This window comes from Babylonia areolata, chromosome 28, assembly GCF_041734735.1.
Source record: "Babylonia areolata isolate BAREFJ2019XMU chromosome 28, ASM4173473v1, whole genome shotgun sequence".
Lineage (NCBI taxonomy): Eukaryota > Metazoa > Mollusca > Gastropoda > Neogastropoda > Buccinidae > Babylonia > Babylonia areolata.
In genome coordinates this window covers 3,128,227-3,151,864 of record NC_134903.1, presented here as the reverse complement: position 1 = coordinate 3,151,864, position 23,638 = coordinate 3,128,227, and the positions used below count along the sequence as shown (strand labels likewise).

Sequence of the window (23,638 nt, the reverse complement as noted above, 5' to 3'; positions counted from 1 at the left end):
CCCCCCAACAACCCCCCAGCCCCTGATCACTGGTGGACACTGGATCAGACATCCACTGCCCAACCGTTTCTGCCTCCGTGCCTAGTAGAAGCAGTACTTACATTTAACATTTCTTCACATTTGTATTGCATTATTTGTATTACTGATTTCTTCATCACAACAAATTTCTCTGTGTGAAATTCGGGCTGCTCTCCCCAGGGAGAGTGCGTCACTGCACTGAGAGCGCTGCTACATGCGGTTTTGTTTATCGAATCGAATTTTTCTACAGAATTTTGCCAGGGACAACCCTTCTGTTGTCGTGGGTCCATTTCTGTGCGCTAAGTGTTTGCTGCACACGGGACCTCGGTTTATCTTCTCATTCAAATGACTAGCGTCCAGACCACCACCCAAGGTCTAGTGGAAGGGGAGAAAATACTGGTGACTGTGCCATGATTCGAACCAGTGTGCTCAGATTCTCTTGCTTCCTAGGCAGACGCGTTACCTCCAGGCCATCACTCCATATGTGTGATATCACACAAGCATATAGATGTATGTGAGAAAAAGAGTGAGTTAGAGAAAGGTGCATGTTTTGATGTGCATGTTTGAGTGTCTATCACAACATTGAAGCAGTTTGGGGAAAAACGTTATAAAAATACCCACAAAATGTGTGTTATTATCACTTATCATTATTGAGAAGACAAAAAAAAAAAAAAAAAAAAGGCATTTTCTTGGCCCTGAATTAAGAATGGTCACAATTACTTTTGATAATGAAAATAATGGTGTTTCTTTTTTTTGGCTAAAGCGGACTCTTGCATACATGTTTCATGTTTTTTTCTTCTGATGGTTGAGTCAGAGAAAAATATTCACACTTAACCAAAGCATCAACAACAAAACATGTGGAGATAACAGTCACTGGAAGAGACTGAGTGTTCCCCAGACCAAATCTGTGTGTAAACCGTACAGATCACAAAATAAACACAAACTCCAAACATGCACCCCAACCACACTTTAAAAAAAATATTTTAAAATCCAGCATTAAAAAAACCTTGCACAAAACAATAAACAAATCCGTATATTGTTTAAAAAAAAAAAAAAAAAAAGTTTTTCAGAAATGACTGAGTTTGTTTTTAATTAAAGTCAGCATAAAAAAAACATGCACAACAAAACAATAAACAAATCAGTATATTGTAAAAAAATAAAAAATAAAAAAATAAAAAATTTTTTTTTTAATTTTCAATAATAACTGGGGGGTTTTTTCCAACTCAGCATAAAAAAAATAATATGCACAACACAAGGAACAACTCAGCATACTGTAAATAAGAAAATTTTTAAAGTTCTTAAAGACTCATTGTCAACATGAGAATACAAAGTGTATCTCAAAAATATCACACAAGAAAGAACTCCACATTTTGTAGGAAAAAAAAGGTTCTTCCAATACTGATTGTCAACAAACAAAAAAAGTTTGATCAAAAATGTCTTTAAAAATGACAAAAAACAACAATCTATAACAAAAAATGTGAAAATCAGTTTTCCATGAAGAACAGAGATAGGATATATCAAAATATCTTTTTGAAAAACCCAGTCCATAATAAGAAACATATCAAACAAACAAGAGTTTATTCCTGAAGCACAGAGATATTATGCTCAACACATATAATTCTTGAAGTGTTCTGATGAAAAAAATATATGACCAGAGGTTCATGTAGAGATCAACAATGATCAACAATATATATCACAAAAGGTAAGGCAAGTTATCACGACCAGAGCTGTGTATCATCAATGTACACACAGACCAGAATTTATTGGCACAACCATTTTAAAAGTGACCTGAACAATGAGTATAAAGAATGTACAAACATTTCACAGAGTCAAAACAAACCTGAATTCCACAACAACAACAACAAAAAAAACAGCATCAATATCAACAACTTGTTGGACAAGACTCATGAATTTCTTCTTTCGGTTTTTTTTCTGCATTACTTGGCTAGCCAAAGGAAATTTTCTGCACTCAATTCTACTCTGCATGTGTGACAATGTCCTGATGCCAACATTGTTACTTTGGAATGTGTACTGGCATTCACACTGCAATTACTGTATGAACTACCCTGGTGACCTGTTCGTTGTCTGTATCCATTTCTTCTTCTAGTTCTGAGAGCATTTACAAGTGATTTAAAAAAAACAAGATTTACTTGCACAATCACCAGTCCAGTTTTGTGAGTGCATTTACAAGTGATTCTAAAAAATTACGATTTACTGGCACAATCACCAATCTAGTTTTGTGAGTGCATTTACAAGTGATTCTAAAAAATTACGATTTACTGGCACAATCACCAATCTAGGTGGGGGTTTTTTGTGTTCCATTTTGTTTTTCTTTTTTGGTGGTCGTCTGATTCTTCATCCCTCCGTCTCTTCGTCAGCTTCTGAGTTGGCCACCTCCTCCGTCTGAAAGCAAAATAAACAGGAAAATAAATGAACTACACAAAGAAAAAAATAATAAAATGATTTTTTTTTTAAATAATCAAAGAGGTTAAAAGTCCCCAAAGCCTTTTCACGGACACCAGGGGCAGTGAATTCAAAATGATGTCCACCATGTCTAGGTCCCCACACAGGAAGGCAAGGGGCAATCTTCCCCATCCACCATGTCAACCTTCCCCAAACAAAGTGAGGTAACCCACCCACTCACACCTGGGTGGAGTGAGGGAAATCAGAGTGAAGTCCCTTCCCCAAGGGACACAACACCACAGCATGCTGAAACAGGGCCTTCAACCATGGTCAGTGCTGGACACTGGGTTTCTGATCCACTGCCTAATTCTGCTGCAGCACCACATTCAAATGATTTTTTCAAGCATGGAATTCACACACACTTTTTCACCTGTTCTGTCTGCACGCAAAATAGATAAATAAAATGAACAATATAATGAAAAATAAAACGATTCTTTAAAGAATACAACAAACAAAACAAAAACAAATAAACGATACTAATCTTGCTTTTTAACATATTGAATTTGCCCACCTCACCTCTACCATCTCAAAGCAAAATAGATTAAAAAAAAATAAATAAATAAATAAAACAATGAAAAATAAAGTGATCATTTTTTCTTTTGGTTTTTTTGGTTTTTTAAAGCATGGAATTTACACACTCTTTTTCCTCTGTTCTGTCTGAAAGCAAAATAAGTAGATAGTAAAGAAATCATATCATGAAAAATAAAATGATTCTTTCATATTTTTTTCAAGCATGGAATTCACACTCTATCAGCAGTCCTTTAAGGTTCTATTTCTTAACCATATTGCTGGCAAATGATATGACAATAATTCTCTCAAAATGTGTGTGTGTGTGTGTGTGTGTGTGTGTGTGTGTGTGTGTGTGTGTGTGTGTGATATTGTGTGTGTGTGTGATATTGGGGTGTGTGTGTGCGTGTGTGTGTGTGTGTGTGTGTGTGTATGTGATATTGGTGTGTGTGTGTGTGTGTGTGTGTGTGTGTGTGTGTGTGTGTGTGTGTGTGTGTGTGTGTGTGTGTGTGTGTGTGTGTGTGTGTGTGTGTGTGATATTAGGGTGTGTGTGTGTTTGTGTATGTGTGTGTGCGCGCGCGTGCGCGCACGCGTTTGTGTGTGTGATATTCAAACAATAATCATCATAACATCATACAATAACAAGAAATTAACCGGACAACAAAACCTTCACAAAATCACACAAACCCCATGTACACCCATACACCAGCACATACACAAGTATCCTTTCTCAAGTGTAAACAAACAACCACCAAAAAAACCAAAAATCCCCAACCAATCACATGTAATGATGTATGTATCTATATATATATATATATATATACTTTTTTCTTTTCTTTTTTCTTCCCCTCTTCTCAGTGTGCTGCTGTTTGCCATCCTCCATATTGTGTGAGGATTGTCACAGCCAGGGACGGCAGTGGGGACAAGCTCCCTCCACCTATAAAGCGCTCCCATACAGCGTGTGTCTCTGACAGCCTCTGACAACCAAGCCCAACTCCTCCACCAATATCAAAGAATTACAGCTGGGCGGGCTCACAGCAAAGTCAGAGCTCCATGTATGATCAATGGTTTCTCCACCACGACGGGAATTCATTCACAGCTTAGTCTCTTGTGAAAGACTATGATTCTCAAACTGGGAGGCAAGATTGCACTGGCTCTTAGTGCTGCAGCCTTGAGGGCTAGTTGGCCTTTGGGAACCATTCTAACGCTGACTGTCATAAAGCCCTCCTGGTCCAGATAGTGGGGATTCAACTTGGGCAAGACTCTCTCCACTATAATCAAATTTCATACCCCAGATAATTGGGAGACATTTGCCTTACCTGCTGTTATGATGAGTTGGGACAGCATGTGCCTTATCTGTCATTATGATGGTCATAGTTGGACGTGACTAACAGTCATATACTATTGTTTGTGTCCTGTGTCAAGGGAAGCAGCTTGAGCCCACTCCATGAAGAGCTTACGCCATAGAAGCACTATACACTATTTTCAAGCACAAATTTTTCAAATATATCATTATAAGCAACAACAACAAAATTTCGCAAGACCTTCAATCACATCTACAAGACAGTGTTATTTCAACTGGCTGCTCTTCTAAATACATCCACACCAAACTGGCAAACACCCCACACCCATCCCCAATCAGTGCCCAACAATTCAAGGGATAAAATAATATAATTCCCCATTAAACACACACACACACACACACACACACACACACGCAAAAAAAAAAAAAAAAAAAAAAAAAAAGCTGTCAGCCCAATACCCCAGTGAACAACCAACCCCCACACCCCACACATGATGTGACTAACCAGATTCAGGATTTCGAAGTCTGAAAGAAAAAAATTCAACAAGAACAAAAAAAACAATAAGTGTTCTAATTTCTTTCTTTTAATGTTTAAAAAAAAAAAAGTTTTCACTTTCTTTCCTTCTCTGTTCATGGTCTCAAGTCTCATGTTCACTAAAATCTATGAACACACTTTTACATCAATGATGCTTTTTGCCTCGCCATACAGGCAGTATTATATCACTTCCTGTGTGTGAAATCTGTGCCGCTCTGCCTTGGGAGAGCGTGTTGCTACAGTGCAACAACACCTTCCCCCCCCCCTTGCCCCGCTCACCACTGTCTGCTAATAATACAACAATAACACAACACAACACCTTACATTACCTTACAACACAACACAACACAACGCAACACAAAGCAACGCAACGCAACGCAACGCAACAAAACACAACACAATACCTTACATTATCTTACAACGCAACACAACGCAACGCAACACAACACAACACCTTACATTATCTTACAACGCAAAACAACGCAACACAACACAACGCAACACAACACAATGCAACATAACACAATACCTTACATTATCTTACAACGCAAAACAACGCAACACAACGCAACACAACACAACACAAACTCACGGTGTCTGCGGCCTCAGCCTCAGCTTTGCGGGTCTCGTAGATCTCCTCAGCCTCGTGCCTTTCCTCGTCGGAGAACTCGTCCTTGTCCAGTCGCTCCATGGTGCGCAGGGCGATGAGCACCTCCATGCGGTAGTCGTCCTCATCCGCCACAGGGTTCTCCGACAGCACCAGAGCCCTCAGCATGGGCACCTCCTTCAGCTTGGCCACTTCCTTCACCGAGGACACCAGGTTGCCCCTGGGAAAATGATTTTTTTGTTTTTGTTTTTGTTTTGTTTTTTGGTTTGCTGCCCCCATCATCTGGCACCATTTCACTGGCATTACTCCCGTGCCGTTTATTCCCAGTCCCCCTCCCACCCCTCCGCCCCTGATACACAGCCTTGCTACAGTCCCAGTCCCGGCAGGGCAGTCCACAGGGAACCATCTATGTTAGGTTGCCGGGAGGCCGCACACCAGAGGAGACCCTGCACTGCTGCTGAGTCACTTTGGTGGTGTTCGGTAGTACCTTTCTGATTTAATGTACTTAGGACACCACCTACTGCGCCCCCTATTGATGACGATAATGGCCTAGCTGCAGAGCCAGACCAAGTGAGCGTCTTCCCCGGAGTGGAGACCACCACCACAGCCCTCCAACAGCAGTCCCCCATGAATCTGCCAACACTGAAGACCTTGACAAGACTAACCCAAAACGCGAAAACAATACTATCATATTCTTATGATGGGCCCAACAGCCGAGTGGTTAAAGGCGTCAGACATTCACTCTGAGGGTCCCTGGTTCAAATCCTGGTCACGGCACCTGGTGGGTAAAAGGGTAGAGATTTTTTTCTGATCTCCCAGGTCAACAGACGTGCAGACCTGCTAGTGCCAGAATATGCTTCGTGGGTATATGCAAGCAGAAGATTAAATTCGCATGGTAAACATTTTTTGTGTGTGTTTTTTTGGCTGCCCCATCATCTGCACCGTTTCAGTGGCATTACTCCCACGCCGCTCATTTAGATTCCCCCATACACTGCCACACCTGGGTTCATCCAACGCAGTCCCAGCATCGGCAGTCCGCAGGGAACCATCGATGTTAGGTCGCCAGGAGGCCACACACCAGAGGAGACCCCGCACTGCTGCTGAGTCACTTCGGTGGCGTTCAGTGGTGCCTGTTCTGTTTTAACGTACTTAGGACACCACCTACTAAGCCCCCTACTAACTGACCTGAAGTTGATGTACTGCAGCTCTTTGAGGTCTTCGGTGAACCCGTCCAGGTTTTCTATCTGGTTGTCACGGAGATGGAGGGTGGCAAGGGAGACGCAGCGGCTCATACCCTCGATGCGCTTGATCATGTTGGCGCCCTGAAAGAGATCATTATGATGCTCAAAATAATAATAATAATGATAATAATAATAATGATAAATAATTATACAGGGTTTGCACAAAAGTCTGTACAAATTTTGGCAACAGCTGACTGGATGGTGTATTCTGTTTGAATACTTCTCAGTACCTTCTTTGGTATTTCACTCCTCTGTGTGTGTGTGTGTGTGTGTGTGTGTGTGTGTGTGTGTGTGTGTGTGTGTGTGTGTGTGTGTGTGTGTGTGTGTGTGTGTGTGTGTGTGCACGCGCGCATGAGTGTATCAGTGTGTGAGTGCATGTTTCACCACAAGGACACCACTCCACACTATATCCATTGAACATGGGAATGCTCTTCCCAGCCATGTGCCGACAAGCGACATGAATACTTCTTAATACTTCTTTGGTATTTCACTCCTCTGTGTGTGTGTGTGTGTGTGTGTGTGTGTGTGTGTGTGTATGTGTCTGTGTGTGTTTGTCTATGTGTGTGTGTGTGTGTGTGTGTGAGTGAGTGAGAGTGTGTGTGTGTGTGTGTGTGTGTGTGTCTATGTGTGTGTGAGTGAGAGTGTCTGCGTCTGTGTGTGAGTGTGTGACACAGCGAAGCCACTGACCAGGAACAGGTTCCGGACGTTGGGCAGGTAGATGCCATCCGTGTGTGTGTGTGTGTGTGTGTGTGAGTGTGTGACACAGTGAAGCCACTGACCAGGAACAGGTTCCGGATGTGTGTGTGTGTGAGTGTGTGACACAGTGAAGCCACTGACCAGGAACAGGTTCCGGACGTTGGGCAGGTAGATGCCATCCGTGCTCTCCAGCTTGTTCCCTCTCAGCTCCAGTGTGTGCAGGCGTGTCAGCTTGTTTGCGTCCAGCCCCGTCACCTGGCTGATGTTGTTGTCTGGGGGGGAAAAAAAACAACATGATGTTGTCTGCAGGGAAAAAGCAACATGATGTTGTTGAGGTGAGACAATAATGTTGTTGGGGGGGCGAGACAGGGAAAAAAACAACATGTTGTTGTTGTCTGGTGGGGGGTGAGGGGGGAACAACATGATGTTGTTTGCAGGGAAAAAGCAACATGATGTTGTTGAGGTGAGACAATAATGTTGTTGGGGGGGTGAGACAGGGAAAAAAACAACATGTTGTTGTTGTCTGTTGGGGGCTGGGGGGGGGGAACAACATGATGTTGTTGTTTGCAGGGAAAAAACAACATGTTGTTGTTGTCTGGGGGGGAAAAACAACATTATGTTGTTGTCTGCAGGGGAAAAACAACATGTTGTTGTTGTCTGGGTGGGAAAAAGCAATATGACATTGTTGTCGTGGGGGTGGGGGTGGGGTGGGGGGGACAACACGATGTTGTCTGCAGGGAAAAAACAACATGTTGTTGTTGTCTGCAGGGAAAAAACAGCATGTTGTTGTCTGGGGGGAGGGGGGGTGGAAGGGGGGGGGGCGGGAACAACATGATGCTGTTGTCTGTGGGGAAAAAGCAACATGATGTTGTTGTTGGAGGGGTATGGGGGGGGTGGGGGGGGCAACATGATGTTGTTGTCAGGAAGGGGGGTGAGACAACATGATGGTGTTTTTTGGGGGAAAACAATGTGATGTTGTTGTCAAGGAGATGTTGGTTTTAGGGGATAGGGGGTGGGGGGGGGGGAGGGGGCAGGGGGGCAACACGATGTTGGTGTTTAGGAAAAAACAACATGATGTTGTCTGGAGGAAAAAGAACATGACGTTCTTTGGGAGAAAAACAACATGTTGTTGGTGTTTGGGGGAAAATAATATGATGTTGGTGTTTGGGGAAAATAACATGTTGTTGGTGTTTGGGGAAAATAACATGTTGTTGGTGTTTGGGGAAAATAACATGCTGTTGGTGTTAGGGGAAAATAACATGTTGTTGGTGTTTGGGGAAAATAACATGTTGTTGATGTTTGGGGAAAATAACATGTTGTTGGTGTTTGGGGAAAATAACATGCTGTTGGTGTTTGGGGAAAATAACATGTTGTTGGTGTTTGGGGAAAATAACATGCTGTTGGTGTTTGGGGAAAATAACATGTTGTTGGTGTTTGGGGAAAATAACATGTTGTTGGTGTTTGGGGAAAATAACATGCTGTTGGTGTTTGGGGAAAATAACATGCTGTTGGTGTTTGGGGAAAATAACATGTTGTTGGTGTTTGGGGAAAATAACATGTTGTTGGTGTTTGGGGAAAATCAACATGATGTTGGTATTTGGGGAAAATAACATGTTGTTGGTGTTTGGGGAAAATAACATGTTGTTGGTGTTTGGGGAAAATCAACATGATGTTGGTATTTGGGGGGAAGAAACAATTACTGTGATGTTGCTGTCTGGGGGAAAAACACAGACACCACACACACACACACACACACACACACACACACACACAATGTATATCTAAATACAGGCTCCCAGTGCTTTTCTTATCTATTTTCAAAGTTAAGCACACACACACACACACACACACACACACACACACATACGCACTTCACCTCCCCCCTACCCACCCCCACACACCCCTCCCACCACCACCACCACCACCACCACAGCCCACCAACTCACTGCTGAGAATGAGGTGCTCCAGCATGGGGTGGTTGAGGCCCTCTGTGGTGTTGAGGCGGTTGTGGCTGAAGCTGGCCGACTGGAGGAAGGGCATCTCGTCCATCTGGACCCTGGTCAGCAGGTTCTCGTCCGCCTTGAGGGTCAGCATGTGGGTCAGGGCGCTGAGCGGGGACAGGTCCGTCAGGGAGTTCTTGCTGACGTCCACGTAGCGCAGGTGGATGAAGGCGTTCATCATCTCGATGTCTGTCACCCCCCTGCGGCACAGGGACAGCAGGTATGATTTTTTTTGTGTGTTTTTTAATGATAGTCACATACCCCTGTGGCACAGAGACGGAAGGTATGATTTTTGTGTGTGTTTTTTAATGATAGTCACATACCCCTGCGGCACAGGGACAGCAGGTATGATTTTTTGTGTGTGTGTTTTTTTTTAATGATAGTCACATACCCCTGCGGCACACGAACAGCAGGTATGATTTTGTGTGTGTGTTTTTTTTTAATGACAGTCACACACCCTTGAGGCACGGGGCAAAAAGAAAGTATGATTTTTGTTGGCTTTTTGTATGACAGTCAGTCGTGTCAGACTATGACCAAGTCGTGTCCGACTATGACCAAAAAAAAGTATGATTTTTATTTGTTTTGTATCTTCTTCTTCTTCGTTTGTGGGCTGCCACTCCCATGTTCACTCGTGTGGGCTTTTACATGCATGACCGTTTTTACCCTGCCATGTTGGCAGTCATGCTCCATTTTCGGGGGTGTGCTTGCTGGGTATGTTCTTGTTTCCATAACAAACCCGGGACCCTAAGATTGAAAGTCCATCGCTTTAACCACTTGGCTATTGCGCCCATCGTGTTTTTTGTATGATAGTCAGTCATATCCAAACTATGACCATCAGAACACCAGAGGAGGCAACTGCTGTCATAGTGGAGAGTGTCTTGCCCTAGTTACATCCTCACTCTCTCAGCCAAGATAGTTTTAGGACAGTCAGTGTTGGGGTGGTTCCCAAAGGCTGACTAGCCACCCAAGGCTGCAGCACTAAAAGCCAGTGCAATCTTGCCTCCTAGTTAGAGAATCATAGTCATTCACATAAACCTACCGTAAAGTTCGGTCTATTGAGCGCACTGGTATATAAACCGCACCCACTAAATTTAGGAAAAAATTGAACTTTATACATACATAAGCCGCACCGGTTTATAAGCCGCACTTATTTCCGGTACCGAAACATATACTGATACTACGGAAAAGCTGTTGATACTGTATGTTATGAAATAAACACAAAGAAAAGCAAGCGAAAATACTGCTAGTGCCACAAAAAAATAATAAATAAACACAACGAAAATAAGATCCATAATTTAGGGATAGTCACATTTATTCAACGTCATCCTGCCCACTGAATCCACTAAAATCTTCGTCTTCAGTGTCCGAGTTGAAGAGAACCAGCACAACTTCCTGAAGCTGAAAAGGACTTCCCACTGCAATGGAGAAACCACTGATCATACAGCTCTCACTTTGCTGTTGGCCAGAGTGTAAGCTCACGCCCTGACTGACTGACTTACTGGTTACTGGTACTGAACTGACAGACAGGAGGAGTTTGTATTATACTCCATGTTTGGTGTTTACATATACTTACCATGTCAAACTGATGCAAACTAGGCCTATGGTTTGCTCTGTTTGGCCAAATTTCGCGCGGCTAACAGTGAAAAGACGCCCCTCTTAGTCTGGCCCGCTCTTAGCCAATCAAACGCCTCTAACAGCTATAAGCGCTGAATCATTCCGTGGCCATGAATGAAAATGCCCCATGAGAACCACGGCGGAGACGCGGGGACGGACGGGCGGGCATTCGAGTTTGACATGGTAAGTATATGTAAACACCAAACATGGAGTATAATACAAACTCCTCCTTTTGGTGTCATATACTGTACCATGTCAAACTGATGCAGAATTTAAAGCAAATGGAGGAGGGCAACGCCTACTGGTTCGTATGGGGAGCCCTTGAAACTGAGACGGCAGTGTTAGCCGCGACAAAGGAAATCCCCTTGGAACCGTCAGCCCTGGTCATACGGAAATCCCGGAGGTAGAAGTTGATGAAGGGATTCTCCGACCGCCAGAAGGCTGCCTCCAAGACATGCTGCAGTGGTACCGAGTGCTGGAAAGCAGCCGAAGTAGCTATGGCCCGCACTTCGTGTGTTCTGGGATTAAGACAACTGAGATCCTTGTGTGCATGAGAGTAGGCTCTACGAATGACTTGGGAAACCCAGCGGGAAATGGTGCCTGCAGCGATATCTTTCTTGTAATTCTCATTGAGGGAGATGAGAAGGCGCCTCTGAGAAGAACGCCTATGGCGAGACCTATTGCAATAGTATTTGAGGCACCGAACGGGGCAGAGATGCCTATCTTCATCATCTTGTGCCAGAATATCCGACAAAGGTCTGACCCTCAGAGAGGGGGAAGGGACCTCGGGGTCTTGGTTCTTAGCCAGAAACTCTGGAAGGAAACGAAGAGTGATGGAACCATCTCTGTGGAATGCTAGATCTTGTGGCATACCACTAAGACCATGAATCTCACTTCTACGACGGCCCGTGGCCAGCAACAGAAGGAAAGTGGTCTTGAGAGTGAGCAGGTCAAAAGGAATAGTCCCCAATGGCTCAAAGGGCTGTTTTCGAATGAAATCCAGCACCAGGAACAAGTCCCAGAGGGGCACTCTTCTGGGATTCCTAGCTTCCTTCAGAGAGGCGCCCCTAGCCACTTCTCTGAGCAGGAAATCAGCTTCAAAAGCGGGACCACCTAGCTGTTTGATAGTGGTACAAATGGCAGACCTGTACCCTCTCACAGAACTAGCAGACAGGTTGAGAACCGAGGAGCAGTGAGCCAAAAAGTTGGCCAGCTGCATGCTCGTAGGGTTAGTAGGGGGAATGTTCTGAGCTGTACACCAACTCAGCCATTTCTTCCATCGAAAGTCATACAAAGTCTCTGTTCCCTCCCTCCTGGCTTTGGAGACTATGGAGAGGAGGTCGGAGGAGGCACCCCCCTTGGTCAGCGCGGCGGACACAGAGGCTGACCGAGGGGTGGAAGACTTCAATGGTGATGCTGACAGATCCGCCCGCACAGCAGCCACGCGTGCAGGTGGAGCATTTGAGGATTGGAGTGAGGAATGCCCGAACGAGGCTGCCTCAGCAGATGAGGTTTGGTTTCCAGTTCCAGTGGTGGAACATGTGTCAGGGACTGAAGGACCGGAAACCAGGGCTGGGCTGGCCGTTTCGGCGCAATGAGGATCATCTGCGGGCGTTCCAACCTGGCTTTCCGTATCACCTTGGACAGGATTGGAAAGGGAGGAAACGCGTAGGCAATCAGACTGCTCCAATCTAGAGAGAGAGCGTCCACTGCCCATGCTTCTGGGTCGGCGACTGGAGAGACGTAAGTGGGAAGTCTCTTGCTGAACCTTGTCGCAAAGAGGTCCACCATCGGCCGGAACCACTGTTCCCACACTCCTTGCAGGGTGTCCTTGTCCAGGGTCCACTCTGTGTGTATGACACTCTTGGACCTGCTGAGAGCATCTGCCAAAATGTTGTCTTTCCCTGCTATGTGTCTCGCTGAAAGTGCAATGCCCCTGCTGTGGCACCAACGGAGGAGAGCCTCGGTCCGCAGAGAGAGGTCTGCCGAGTGCGCTCCGCCCCCTTTGTTCACGTAACAAGCGACTGTTGTATTGTCCGTGAACAAGCGAATGGTCTTGCCTTTGGCCTCCGCTATGAAGTGCTGGAGAGCCCTGCGAACTGCCTCCAGTTCCAGAACATTGATGTGGCATAGGCGCTCCTCCGGGGACCAAGTCCCTGCTGCATGGAGTGAGTCCATGTGGGCTCCCCAGCCCATGGAGGAGGCGTCTGTGAATAGTGCCACCTGAAGAGTAGGTGGGGCTATGGGCACCCCCTGTGTCAGAAGAGGGGTGGTTAACCACTCTGATGTCACCTCGAGGAACCACTCGCCCAGACATATCCGGGTATCCCATGGCTGAGTGCTCTGGGACCACCGTAGCCTGAGTGCCCTCTGAAGAGGGCGCTTGAGAACCCTGCCCAGAGGGATGAGAGGTGCCATGGACTCCATCATGCCCAGGAGGGAAGAAAGTGTCCGCGCCGTTGCTTGGGAGGAATGGCGCAAGTGGTTGAGGAGGCCTGCCAGACGGTCCCACCGATCTGGCGTCGGAGAGACTATCATGGACCGCGTGTCGAATCTCATCCCTAAGAAGTCGAAGGACTGGCTCGGGGACAGATCGCATTTCTCCTGGTTCGTGATGAAGCCCAGTTGGGAGCACAGGTCTAGAAGTCTGGCTGTATGACTCTGGCACAGAGCCTGTGACTGGGCCAGAATAAGCCAGTCGTCCAGGTACACACAGAGCCGAATGGACTCCGACCGGACGATTGACACCAATTCCCGCACCACCTTGGTAAACAGGAAAGGGGCAAGGGACAGACCAAATGGGAGGGCAGAGAACTGGAACACTCTGTCCCTCCACACGAACCTCAGGTACCAGCGGGATGCCGGGTGGATGAGGATATGGAAATAAGCATCTTTCAGATCGATGGACGTCGCCCAATCTCCCCGTTGCATGGTCTCCCGAATCTGTGCCTGTGTGTCCATCTTGAATTTCATCTTGGGGAGGAATCTGTTGAGGGGGGACAAGTCCAGGACTGGTCTCCACCCTCCGGAGACTTTTGGAATCACGAACAACCGGCCGTAAAAACCGGGGCCCGGGTCCAAGAGTTGAGATATCGCCCCTATGAGGAGTAGGTGCGATATCTCTTTCTCTAAGACGCTCTCCTGCTCCATCGAGCTGGGCACATAAGGAGGAGAAGTGGATCTTAGAGGGGGGCGGTCCCCCACCCAAGGGAGCATGTACCCCGACTCTAGCACCGACACAATCCAGTCGTTGAGTCCCAGAGCACGCCACTGATGCGCGTGCCGGGACAAGTTTCCTACTTGGAGGGGCTGAACGACTGGCGGTGCTGAATCGGGGCCCAGTCATTGGGGGTGCTGCCTTCTGGCCTTGGGCATGGCCGGACGGCTTGGACGGCCATGAGGTGGTTTGTTCCTCTGCCGCTGATTCTGAGCACGCCGCTTTGGCTTAGGAGGCGAGGTATATGGAGGAGCCCTGGTGGCGGGTCTCTTCAAAGGCATAGAACCCTGGCGCCCCTGGGAGGATTGGGCTAAATATGAGGCCACCTCCCGGTTTGTCTCTGCCCTGTGGCTGACAAAATGCGGCGCATACTGGCCGAAGAGGGAGTGCTGCTGTGCTGGGATGGACCGCAGAGCAGCCCTCTCCTCTACTGGAATGTTAGAGAGGCGGAGAACAGCATCCCGCCGCGCTAGCACCGTATTGAAGTGAAGGCTGGTAGCTGCGTCTGCAGCTGCCGTGAGACCAGACGCTACTCGATTGCCAAAAGTGTTTAACCTCGGGTCTGAGAAGAGGCCAGGCAGGCCAGACGAAGGAGACTCCGTGTCCTGCTGAACTGGACGTCGTTCCCACAGCTCAATGGCTCTGTGGAGGAACGCGTCAAAGAAGGTATAAGCCGTGGACACCTCGAGGAGGCAGCGGCGGGCCAGTTTGTCCCACTCTGCAAATGTCTTAAAGGGAAGAGTAGCTGAGGTGGGGAAGGTGGTGCGCTGTGAGACCAACATCCTGTCCTGCGCGGAGGGCTCTGCTTCCCTGTAGGCAGGGTGGTCCTGTGTGTACCAGGACCACACTCCTCCCTTGGAGGGATCTTTAAGGAACTTGCCTGGGGCAAAAGCGCCCGGGGCAGAGAGTGACTCCCTGCCTGGAGGAGGGATGGAAGCAGCACCCCTGACGGTGCGGGCTGGCTTATTAAGCCACTCCTGAGCCATTTCTGGCACTCTGAGTCGCCTTGTGGTTCTGGAGTTAGAGTCACCTGACCGTAGGAGGGTTAAGGGTGACAAAGTTGCCTGAGGGACTGATTCAGCATGTGTGACCCTATTGGGGAGGGTCAGTTCGAGCTCGGCAAAGTCCGAGTTTGGTTCAGGCTGGTCCCTAGGGAGGCGTGGGCTCCATCTGTCGCACTGGGATGGGGGCGAAGAGTGCTCATCTGCTTGTTCGTCCTCATCCGAAGACAGGGGCTGTCCTTCTTGTTCACAGTCCATCCCCTGCTGGGTGCCATCCCACGGGGGCGTCCTGTGGGCTGTGGTCAGCCCAGCGGGATGAGCTGGGGCGATCCCGAGCAGGGACCCTGGTCTCCTCTGTTATGTCCTTGACACCTGAAGTGGGTGGGGAGTGTGTGGACCGTAGGTCCAACCATGCTTGGGATGGTGGGTGCCACACCTTCTCAGAGAGAGCGTCCCTGGACGCCAGAGGGACCCACGAGTGCTGTGAGGGGACGAACACCCACTCATCTCCTTTTAGGACCGAGGGCTGGGTAGGTGGGACCAGCAGGCTCCCACGGGCTGAGCGGGGTCCCTCAGCTGCCGTCGGTCCTGAAAAGGAAGCCGTAGTGACCGTGGCAGTCACCTGCGTGCTGACAGAGGACCGATTCGAGGCTGTAGTGTTAACACTGGTCGAGGAGCTCGACCTGCCCAACGAAGAGTCAATCCCTCTTGTCGGGGCTGTGTGTGTCACTCTGTGGTCTGTGCTGGGTTGGGTCCGGTGGGGAGCCCAGCATGCACCATAGGTGCACCCCAGTACGGGTAGAATGGGGGATACCACCCGTGGGCACCAGCCATCCCGTGACCCCAGCCCCAAGGGTCACTGGTGCCTTGACCTTGTTGAAGGGAAAAACCTGGCCAAGTCGGAGGGAGGTCAGGTCTGACTTGGGTGTCAGACAGGCCGAAAGGCCAGCGGTCTGACTGCCCGGAACCGCCTGACACGCGCGGGACTCCCCCAGCAGGGGAGACTGGCCGGATAGCGGGGAGACCTGCAGAGCAGGTTGCCACGCGCCCAGAATCCCCTCCCGTGGGGAGACTGGGGTGGCTTGGCCCGGGGTGGGCTAAGTGGAGGTCCCCCCCCGGAACCAACTGTTTTTCTCCCCCAGGAGGAGGTGGGGGAGGGGGGTCGACCGAGAAGGGAGGAGGGGAAACAGCACTGGGGCCCCTGAGGGCTGTCTCTGTGTGGGGACCCGGGTAACGGCGGGGGGCGGCCTCCCCTTGGGAGTCCGCACCCAGCCGCGAGTTCCCACCACCAAGAGAGGACGTGCTACTCCCCCTTCCACCCGCCTCGCGCTGGGACACTTCGGGAGGTGACGCTCGAATCCCTTTCCCCCCGGTCCCCTTCATGACCGTTTTATCGGGACGAGCGTCCCCTCTGCGATCAGCGTCTGCAGACGCATCGCCGCGGTCCCTATCGGGAGAAATCATGAGCTCCGGGCCTGGGAGAGTCTCTTGGTGAGTATCTCTGCCAGCATCATGATCCCTGCCTTCGTAGGATGGCAAACGAGGCATGGTACCGCGCGTAAGCACCCAGCGAACAATACGATCCCCAACAGAGAAAGGAAAGACAGGATCGACTCAGAGGTAGAAAAATACGAAGAAATCGAGGGGGCCGAGTCGAAACGAGTACACAGAATGTAAGCACAATACACATGCAAGCCGCATACAACAAAATAAGGCCAAATGAAAACGCTTAATAGCCAAAAAAAGCGTTAGACGAGACAGAGCGAAAACCTGACAAGATGGCGTGGAGAGCCTTGGCCAAAGGAATGATTCAGCGCTTATAGCTGTTAGAGGCGTTTGATTGGCTAAGAGCGGGCCAGACTAAGAGGGGCGTCTTTTCACTGTTAGCCGCGCGAAATTTGGCCAAACAGAGCAAACCATAGGCCTAGTTTGCATCAGTTTGACATGGTACAGTATATGACACCAAATGCCCGTTACGCCCACAAGAACTGACAGACTGCCTGTTACACCCACAAGAACTGACAGACTGCCTGTTATACCCACAAGAACTGACAGACTGCCTGTTACGCCCACAAGAACTGACAGACTGCCTGTTATACCCACAAGAACTGACAGACTGCCCGTTATACCCACAAGAACTGACAGACTGCCCGTTATACCCACAAGAACTGACAGACTGCCTGTTACGCCCACAAGAACTGACAGACTGCCCGTTATACCCACAAGAACTGACAGACTGCCCGTTATACCCACAAGAACTGACAGACTGCCTGTTACGCCCACAAGAACTGACAGACTGCCCGTTATACCCACAAGAACTGACAGACTGCCTGTTACACCCACAAGAACTGACAGACTGCCTGTTATACCCACAAGAACTGACAGACTGCCTGTTACGCCCACAAGAACTGACAGACTGCCCGTTACACCCACAAGAACTGACAGACTGCCTGTTACGCCCACAAGAACTGACAGACTGCCTGTTATACCCACAAGAACTGACAGACTGCCTGTTATACCCACAAGAACTGACAGACTGCCTGTTATACCCACAAGAACTGACAGACTGCCTGTTACGCCCACAAGAACTGACAGACTGCCCGTTACGCCCACAAGAACTGACAGACTGCCTGTTACGCCCACAAGAACTGACAGACTGCCTGTTACGCCCACAAGAACTGACAGACTGCCCGTTACGCCCACAAGAACTGACAGACTGCCTGTTATACCCACAAGAACTGACAGACTGCCTGTTACACCCACAAGAACTGACAGACTGCCTGTTACGCCCACAAGAACTGACAGACTGCCCGTTACGCCCACAAGAACTGACAGACTGCCCGTTACGCCCTCTGGCGTGTAGAGCAGCAGTGAAGAGCTCCCTGTGTACTTCAGGGTCTTCAGTTCTCCTTGGACTGTTCTGTGCCAGAGTTCTTTGGCCTGCCTCTCTTACACCTACCCTACCTTCCGGTGTCCTGTGAAGGGATGGCTGGGTGATGTGACCTTGCTCTCTTTGCTTGACATGCAAGTGGAGTGATGGCCTAGAGGTAACGCGTCCGCCAAGGAAGCGAGAGAATCTAAGCACGCTGGCTCGAATCACGGCTCAGCCGCCGATATTTTCTCCCCCTCCACTAGACCTTGAGTGGTGGTCTGGACGCTAGTCATTCGGATGAGATGATAAACCGAGGTCCCGTGTGCAGCATGCACTTAGCGCACATAAAAGAACCCACGGCAACAAAAGGGTTGTTCCTGGCAAAATTCTGTAGAAAAATCCACTTCGATAGGAAAAACAAATAAAACTGCACGCAGGAAAAAATACAAAAAAATGGGTGGCGCTGTAGTATAGCGACGCACTCTTCCTGGGAAGAGCAGCCCGAATTTCACGCAGAGAAATCTGTTGTGATAAAAAGAAATACAAATACAAATGCCCACTTTATTTCCATCACCTTCTCAAGATGATGGTCTCTGTGTTCTCTTGACTGCAGAGGACGAGAAGTTGTTGATTGAAGATGGTACTGGGCTGGAAGGTTTGCAGGATTCTTCAGAGGTTTTTCATGTGGAAGGTTGACAACTTCCTTAGATTGCTCTAAAGTTATCTTCCAGCATTCTGAGCCATAGAGCAGGGTAGCAAGTTTGGTGTGGGTGTTGTAATGGGGCGATCTTCACATGTTTGTTGTTCAAAATTCTGAAGGTGATTCTGGCCTTGCTGTGACTGCTCTTGATGTCGCTGCCTGCTCCACCATCATGTCGGACTGTGCTGCCCAGGTGTGTAAACTCTTCGCTTGTGGGTAGACCTGTTCTGTTTACTTGGATTGGCGAAGGGCTTGAATGTTCAGTGTCATCATCTGCATCTTCTTTTGGCTGATCTTGAGCCATATGTTGACTGTTTCAGCTTTTGTAACATGGTATCAGTGTAGCATGAGTTTAAAGTGAAGATACCAGGACAACTTTCTGTGCACTCACCAGCAGTGAACACCAGTACAGCAACGTGAAGATACCAGGACAACTTTCTGTGCACTCATCAGCAGTGAACACCAGTGCAGCAACGTCAAGATACCAGGACTCTTCTTCTGCGTACACTCGTATGCACACGAGTGGGCTTTTACGTGTATGACCGTTTTTACCCCGCCATGTAGGCAGCCATACTCCGTTTTTGGGGGTGGGCATGCTGGGTATGTTCTTGTTTCCATAACCCACCGAACGCTGACATGGATTACAGGATCTTTAACGTGCGTATTTGATCTTCTGCTTGCATATACACACGAAGGGGGTTCAGGCACTAGCAGGTCTGCACATATGTTGACCTGGGAGATCGTAAAAATCTCCACCCTTCACCCACCAGGCGCCGTCACCGTGATTCGAACCCGGGACCCTCAGATTGACAGTCTAACGCTTTAACCACTCGGCTATTGCGCCCGTCAATACCAGGACAACTTTCTGTGCACTCATCAGCAGTGAACACCAGCACAGCAACGTCAAGATACCAGGACAACTTTCTGTGCACTCATCAGCAGTGAACACCAGTACAGCAACGTCAAGATACCAGGACAACTTTCTGTGCACTCATCAGCAGTGAACACCAGTACAGCAAAGTCAAGATACCAGGACAACTTTCTGTGCACTCATCAGCAGTGAACACCAGTACAGCAACGTCAAGATACCAGGACAACTTTCTGTGCACTCATCAGCAGTGAACACCAGTACAGCAACGTCAAGATACCAGGACAACTTTCTGTGCACTCATCAGCAGTGAACACCAGTACAGCAACGTCAAGATACCAGGACAACTTTCTGTGCACTCATCAGCAGTGAACACCAGTACAGCAACGTGAAGGTACCACGACAACTTTCTGTGCACTCATCAGCAGTGAACACCAGTACAGCAACGTCAAGATACCAGGACAACTTTCTGTGCACTCATCAGCAGTGAACACCAGTACAGCAACGCCAAGATACCAGGACAACTTTCTGTGCACTCATCAGCAGTGAACACAAGTACAGCAACATGAAGATACCAGGACAACTTTCTGTGCACTCATCAGCAGTGAACACCAGTACAGCAACGCCAAGATACCAGGACAACTTTCTGTGCACTCATCAGCAGTGAACACCAGTACAGCAACGTCAAGATACCAGGACAACTTTCTGTGCACTCATCAGCAATTAACACCAGCATAGCAACATGAAGATACCAGGACAACTTTCTGTGCACTCATCAGCAATTAACACCAGCACAGCAACATGAAGATACCAGGACAACTTTCTGTGCACTCATCAGCAATTAACACCAGCACAGCAACATGAAGATACCAGGACAACTTTCTGTGCACTCATCAGCAATTAACACCAGCACAGCAACATGAAGATACCAGGACAACTTTCTGTGCACTCATCAGCAGTGAACACAAGTACAGCAACGTCAAGATACCAGGACAACTTTCTGTGCACTCATCAGCAGTGAACACCAGTACAGCAACGTCAAGATACCAGGACAACTTTCTGTGCACTCATCAGCAGTGAACACCAGTACAGCAACGTGAAGGTACCACGACAACTTTCTGTGCACTCATCAGCAGTGAACACCAGTACAGCAACGTCAAGATACCAGGACAACTTTCTGTGCACTCATCAGCAGTGAACACCAGTACAGCAACGCCAAGATACCAGGACAACTTTCTGTGCACTCATCAGCAGTGAACACAAGTACAGCAACATGAAGATACCAGGACAACTTTCTGTGCACTCATCAGCAGTGAACACCAGTACAGCAACGTCAAGATACCAGGACAACTTTCTGTGCACTCATCAGCAGTGAACACCAGTACAGCAACGTCAAGATACCAGGACAACTTTCTGTGCACTCATCAGCAGTGAACACCAGTACAGCAACGTCAAGATACCAGGACAACTTTCTGTGCACTCATCAGCAATTAACACCAGCACAGCGACATGAAGATACCAGGACAACTTTCTGTGCACTCATCAGCAATTAACACCAGCACAGCAACATGAAGATACCAGGACAACTTTCTGTGCACTCATCAGCAGTGAACACCAGTACAGCAACGTCAAGATACCAGGACAACTTTCTGTGCACTCATCAGCAGTGAACACCAGTACAGCAACGTCAAGATACCAGGACAACTTTCTGTGCACTCATCAGCAGTGAACACCAGTACAGCAAGCCCAGACGGAGGAAGTCCAGGGAAAGAATGGTGACTGTCATCCTGACCTGTGAATTTCTGTCTCTTTGGGTTTGGTTGGTTGTTTTTTTTAACAGGTCCGGTGTAGAGCATATGGATTTGTGAACATGCTCCGAGACCTTGAAACTGACACTCAGTGAGGAGACAGCCCTTCACTGACATGCACACTCACCAGCACCAGTCATGAGTAAAGCTAAGATAAAATACAATGCATTATGCAGTATCACTTTATCAATCCCACACAGAATAAATTTTTGGTGCCTGCTAAGACATGCATGAAGAATTGCATAAATGAAATGATGAGAACATGAAAGTATAACATATAAATAAAAAACATGAATAGAATGAAAAATATATATACATTTTTAACTTATCATGATCATATGTATACGAAAGCCATTCTGACAAACCAGTCTGTAAAGATATAACACAATTTCAAGACCACTGAATGACTGATCTTTTGTGAATATCCAGCACTGGACAGGCTAAAAAAGATATAATCCTATAATCCATTATACTCATAAGAAAGCCACTGACACACTAGTCAGCAAAGACATAACACAGTTTCAAGAGCACCAACCTTTCGTGAATGTCCAGACGGACATAAGCATGGGACAGCCCATCCCCTGTCTTACACAGCAAGGACAGGCTTTCAACCACAATGTCTTCTGTCAGCGGGTTTGGAGGTGGCTTCTGTCAACATCATCCCACCACACAGTTATGTTGATATGCTCTGAGTAAGTGTGTGTATGTGTGTGAGAGAGAGAGAGAGAGAGAGAGAGAGAGAGAGTGAGTGTGTGTGTGTGTGTGTGTGTGTGTGTGTGAGTGAGTGAGTGAGTGAGTGAGTGTGTGTGTTTGTGTGTGTGTGTGTGTGTGTGTGTGTGTGTGTGTGTGTGTGTGTGTGACATGTATTGTTCTATTCTACCAGCAAACCTGCTCAGTTTTTGTTTTTTGTTTTGGGGGTTTTGTTTTTGATCTTGCTGTTGATCTTTTGCTTTAATGAAGGGGGGTAGGGTGGAGGGGAGGGTGGAAGCAGAAAGGGAGGGAATGAAGGGCTCTGGGGGGTGGCGGAGGATGTGGAGGGATAGGTATGGGAGGAGGGGAGGAGGAAAAATGAGTGTGAGAGAGAGAGAGAGAGAATGTGTGTGTGTGTGTGTGTGTGTGTGTGTGTGTGTGTGTGTGTGTGTGTGTGTGTGTGTGAGTGTGTGTGTGTGTGTGTGTGAAGCACAGATCAATCTGCAGTGAGAGAGAGAGGGGTGAAAGCGACAGACAGATCCACAGAAAGGAAGAGATACATGGAAAGAAGAGAGGGAAAGAGATGCCTGGTTTGGTAAAGCCCTTGCTCCTGTATTCTGCATTGAGAGACCAGCCACAGACAGACAGACAGACTGATTGACAGAGTCAGATACCTGTATTCTGCGTTGTGAGACCAGACAGACAGACAGACAGACTGATTGACAGAGTCAGGTAGAAATCCCAGGCTTGGCTGAGGCAGCACCTGGGCTAGGTATTCTAGTGTGGATAAATAGAACCATCTGAGGCCACCCAGAGAAATAACAAGTTCCCTACTCCTACACTGACTCCCACAGGCACTCCTTTTTCCACTCAGCTATCTGTGGAACCAGATTCCTGACCACATCCCTGCCATTTCTCCTCAGGCCTTCAAGATCAGGACTGGGGGCTGGCTGCAGGCCTCGGGCTCACTGTTGCTGCAGGACAGCATTTTTTTCTTTTCTTCTGTGACTGATGCTGGGTTGTGCCCCTGGCATAACTACATAAGGGGCTTCACGGTCGGACATAGCATTAATCTACCACAGCGCACTCCCGTTGTGGATCATTGCCTTGAACAGGGATTACCACATGAACACAGACAAGACAAGACAAGAAATCTCAGGCCCTAACTCCTCTCTTGTGTTATTAGATCTGGCTCCTTTCTTGTGTTAAGAGATTAGACACAGCAGTGCTTGCATATATCCAGCATTTCTCGGCACCATGCAGAACAACGACATACCTCCTCATCTTCTTGCTCTTGTTCGTCGTCTCCAAGCCGTTCCAGCTCATCTTCTTGTTCTTCGCCTGTTTCCTCTTCGTCATATGTTTCTTCGTCAGCCATTCTGAGTTCAGGGAGGTTTTCAAAGCACTCAGCAACGGTAAACGAACCCACGGATGTCTAGTCCACACGCACTTGTCAGTGATCAAAATGGCGCGTGGTTACCGAGGTAACGAGGATGAA

The 23,638-nt window shown here is 47.9% G+C and overlaps 1 protein-coding gene across 1 annotated transcript; it reads right to left on the bottom strand.

The window, feature by feature from the left end:
• Positions 1-1,236: 1,236 nt before the first annotated feature.
• LOC143301724 (leucine-rich repeat-containing protein 23-like) lies at positions 1,237-23,613 on the bottom strand. The gene is made up of 7 exons (XM_076616110.1): positions 23,417-23,613; positions 21,986-22,098; positions 9,317-9,570; positions 7,512-7,642; positions 6,619-6,755; positions 5,419-5,653; positions 1,237-2,421 (listed from the first exon to the last, which is right to left on the bottom strand). The coding sequence occupies exons 1-7, from the start codon at positions 23,516-23,518 to the stop codon at positions 2,374-2,376; spliced, it is 1,020 nt and encodes a 339-aa protein (XP_076472225.1). The 5' UTR covers positions 23,519-23,613; the 3' UTR covers positions 1,237-2,373.
• Between the last annotated feature and the right edge of the window lie 25 nt (positions 23,614-23,638).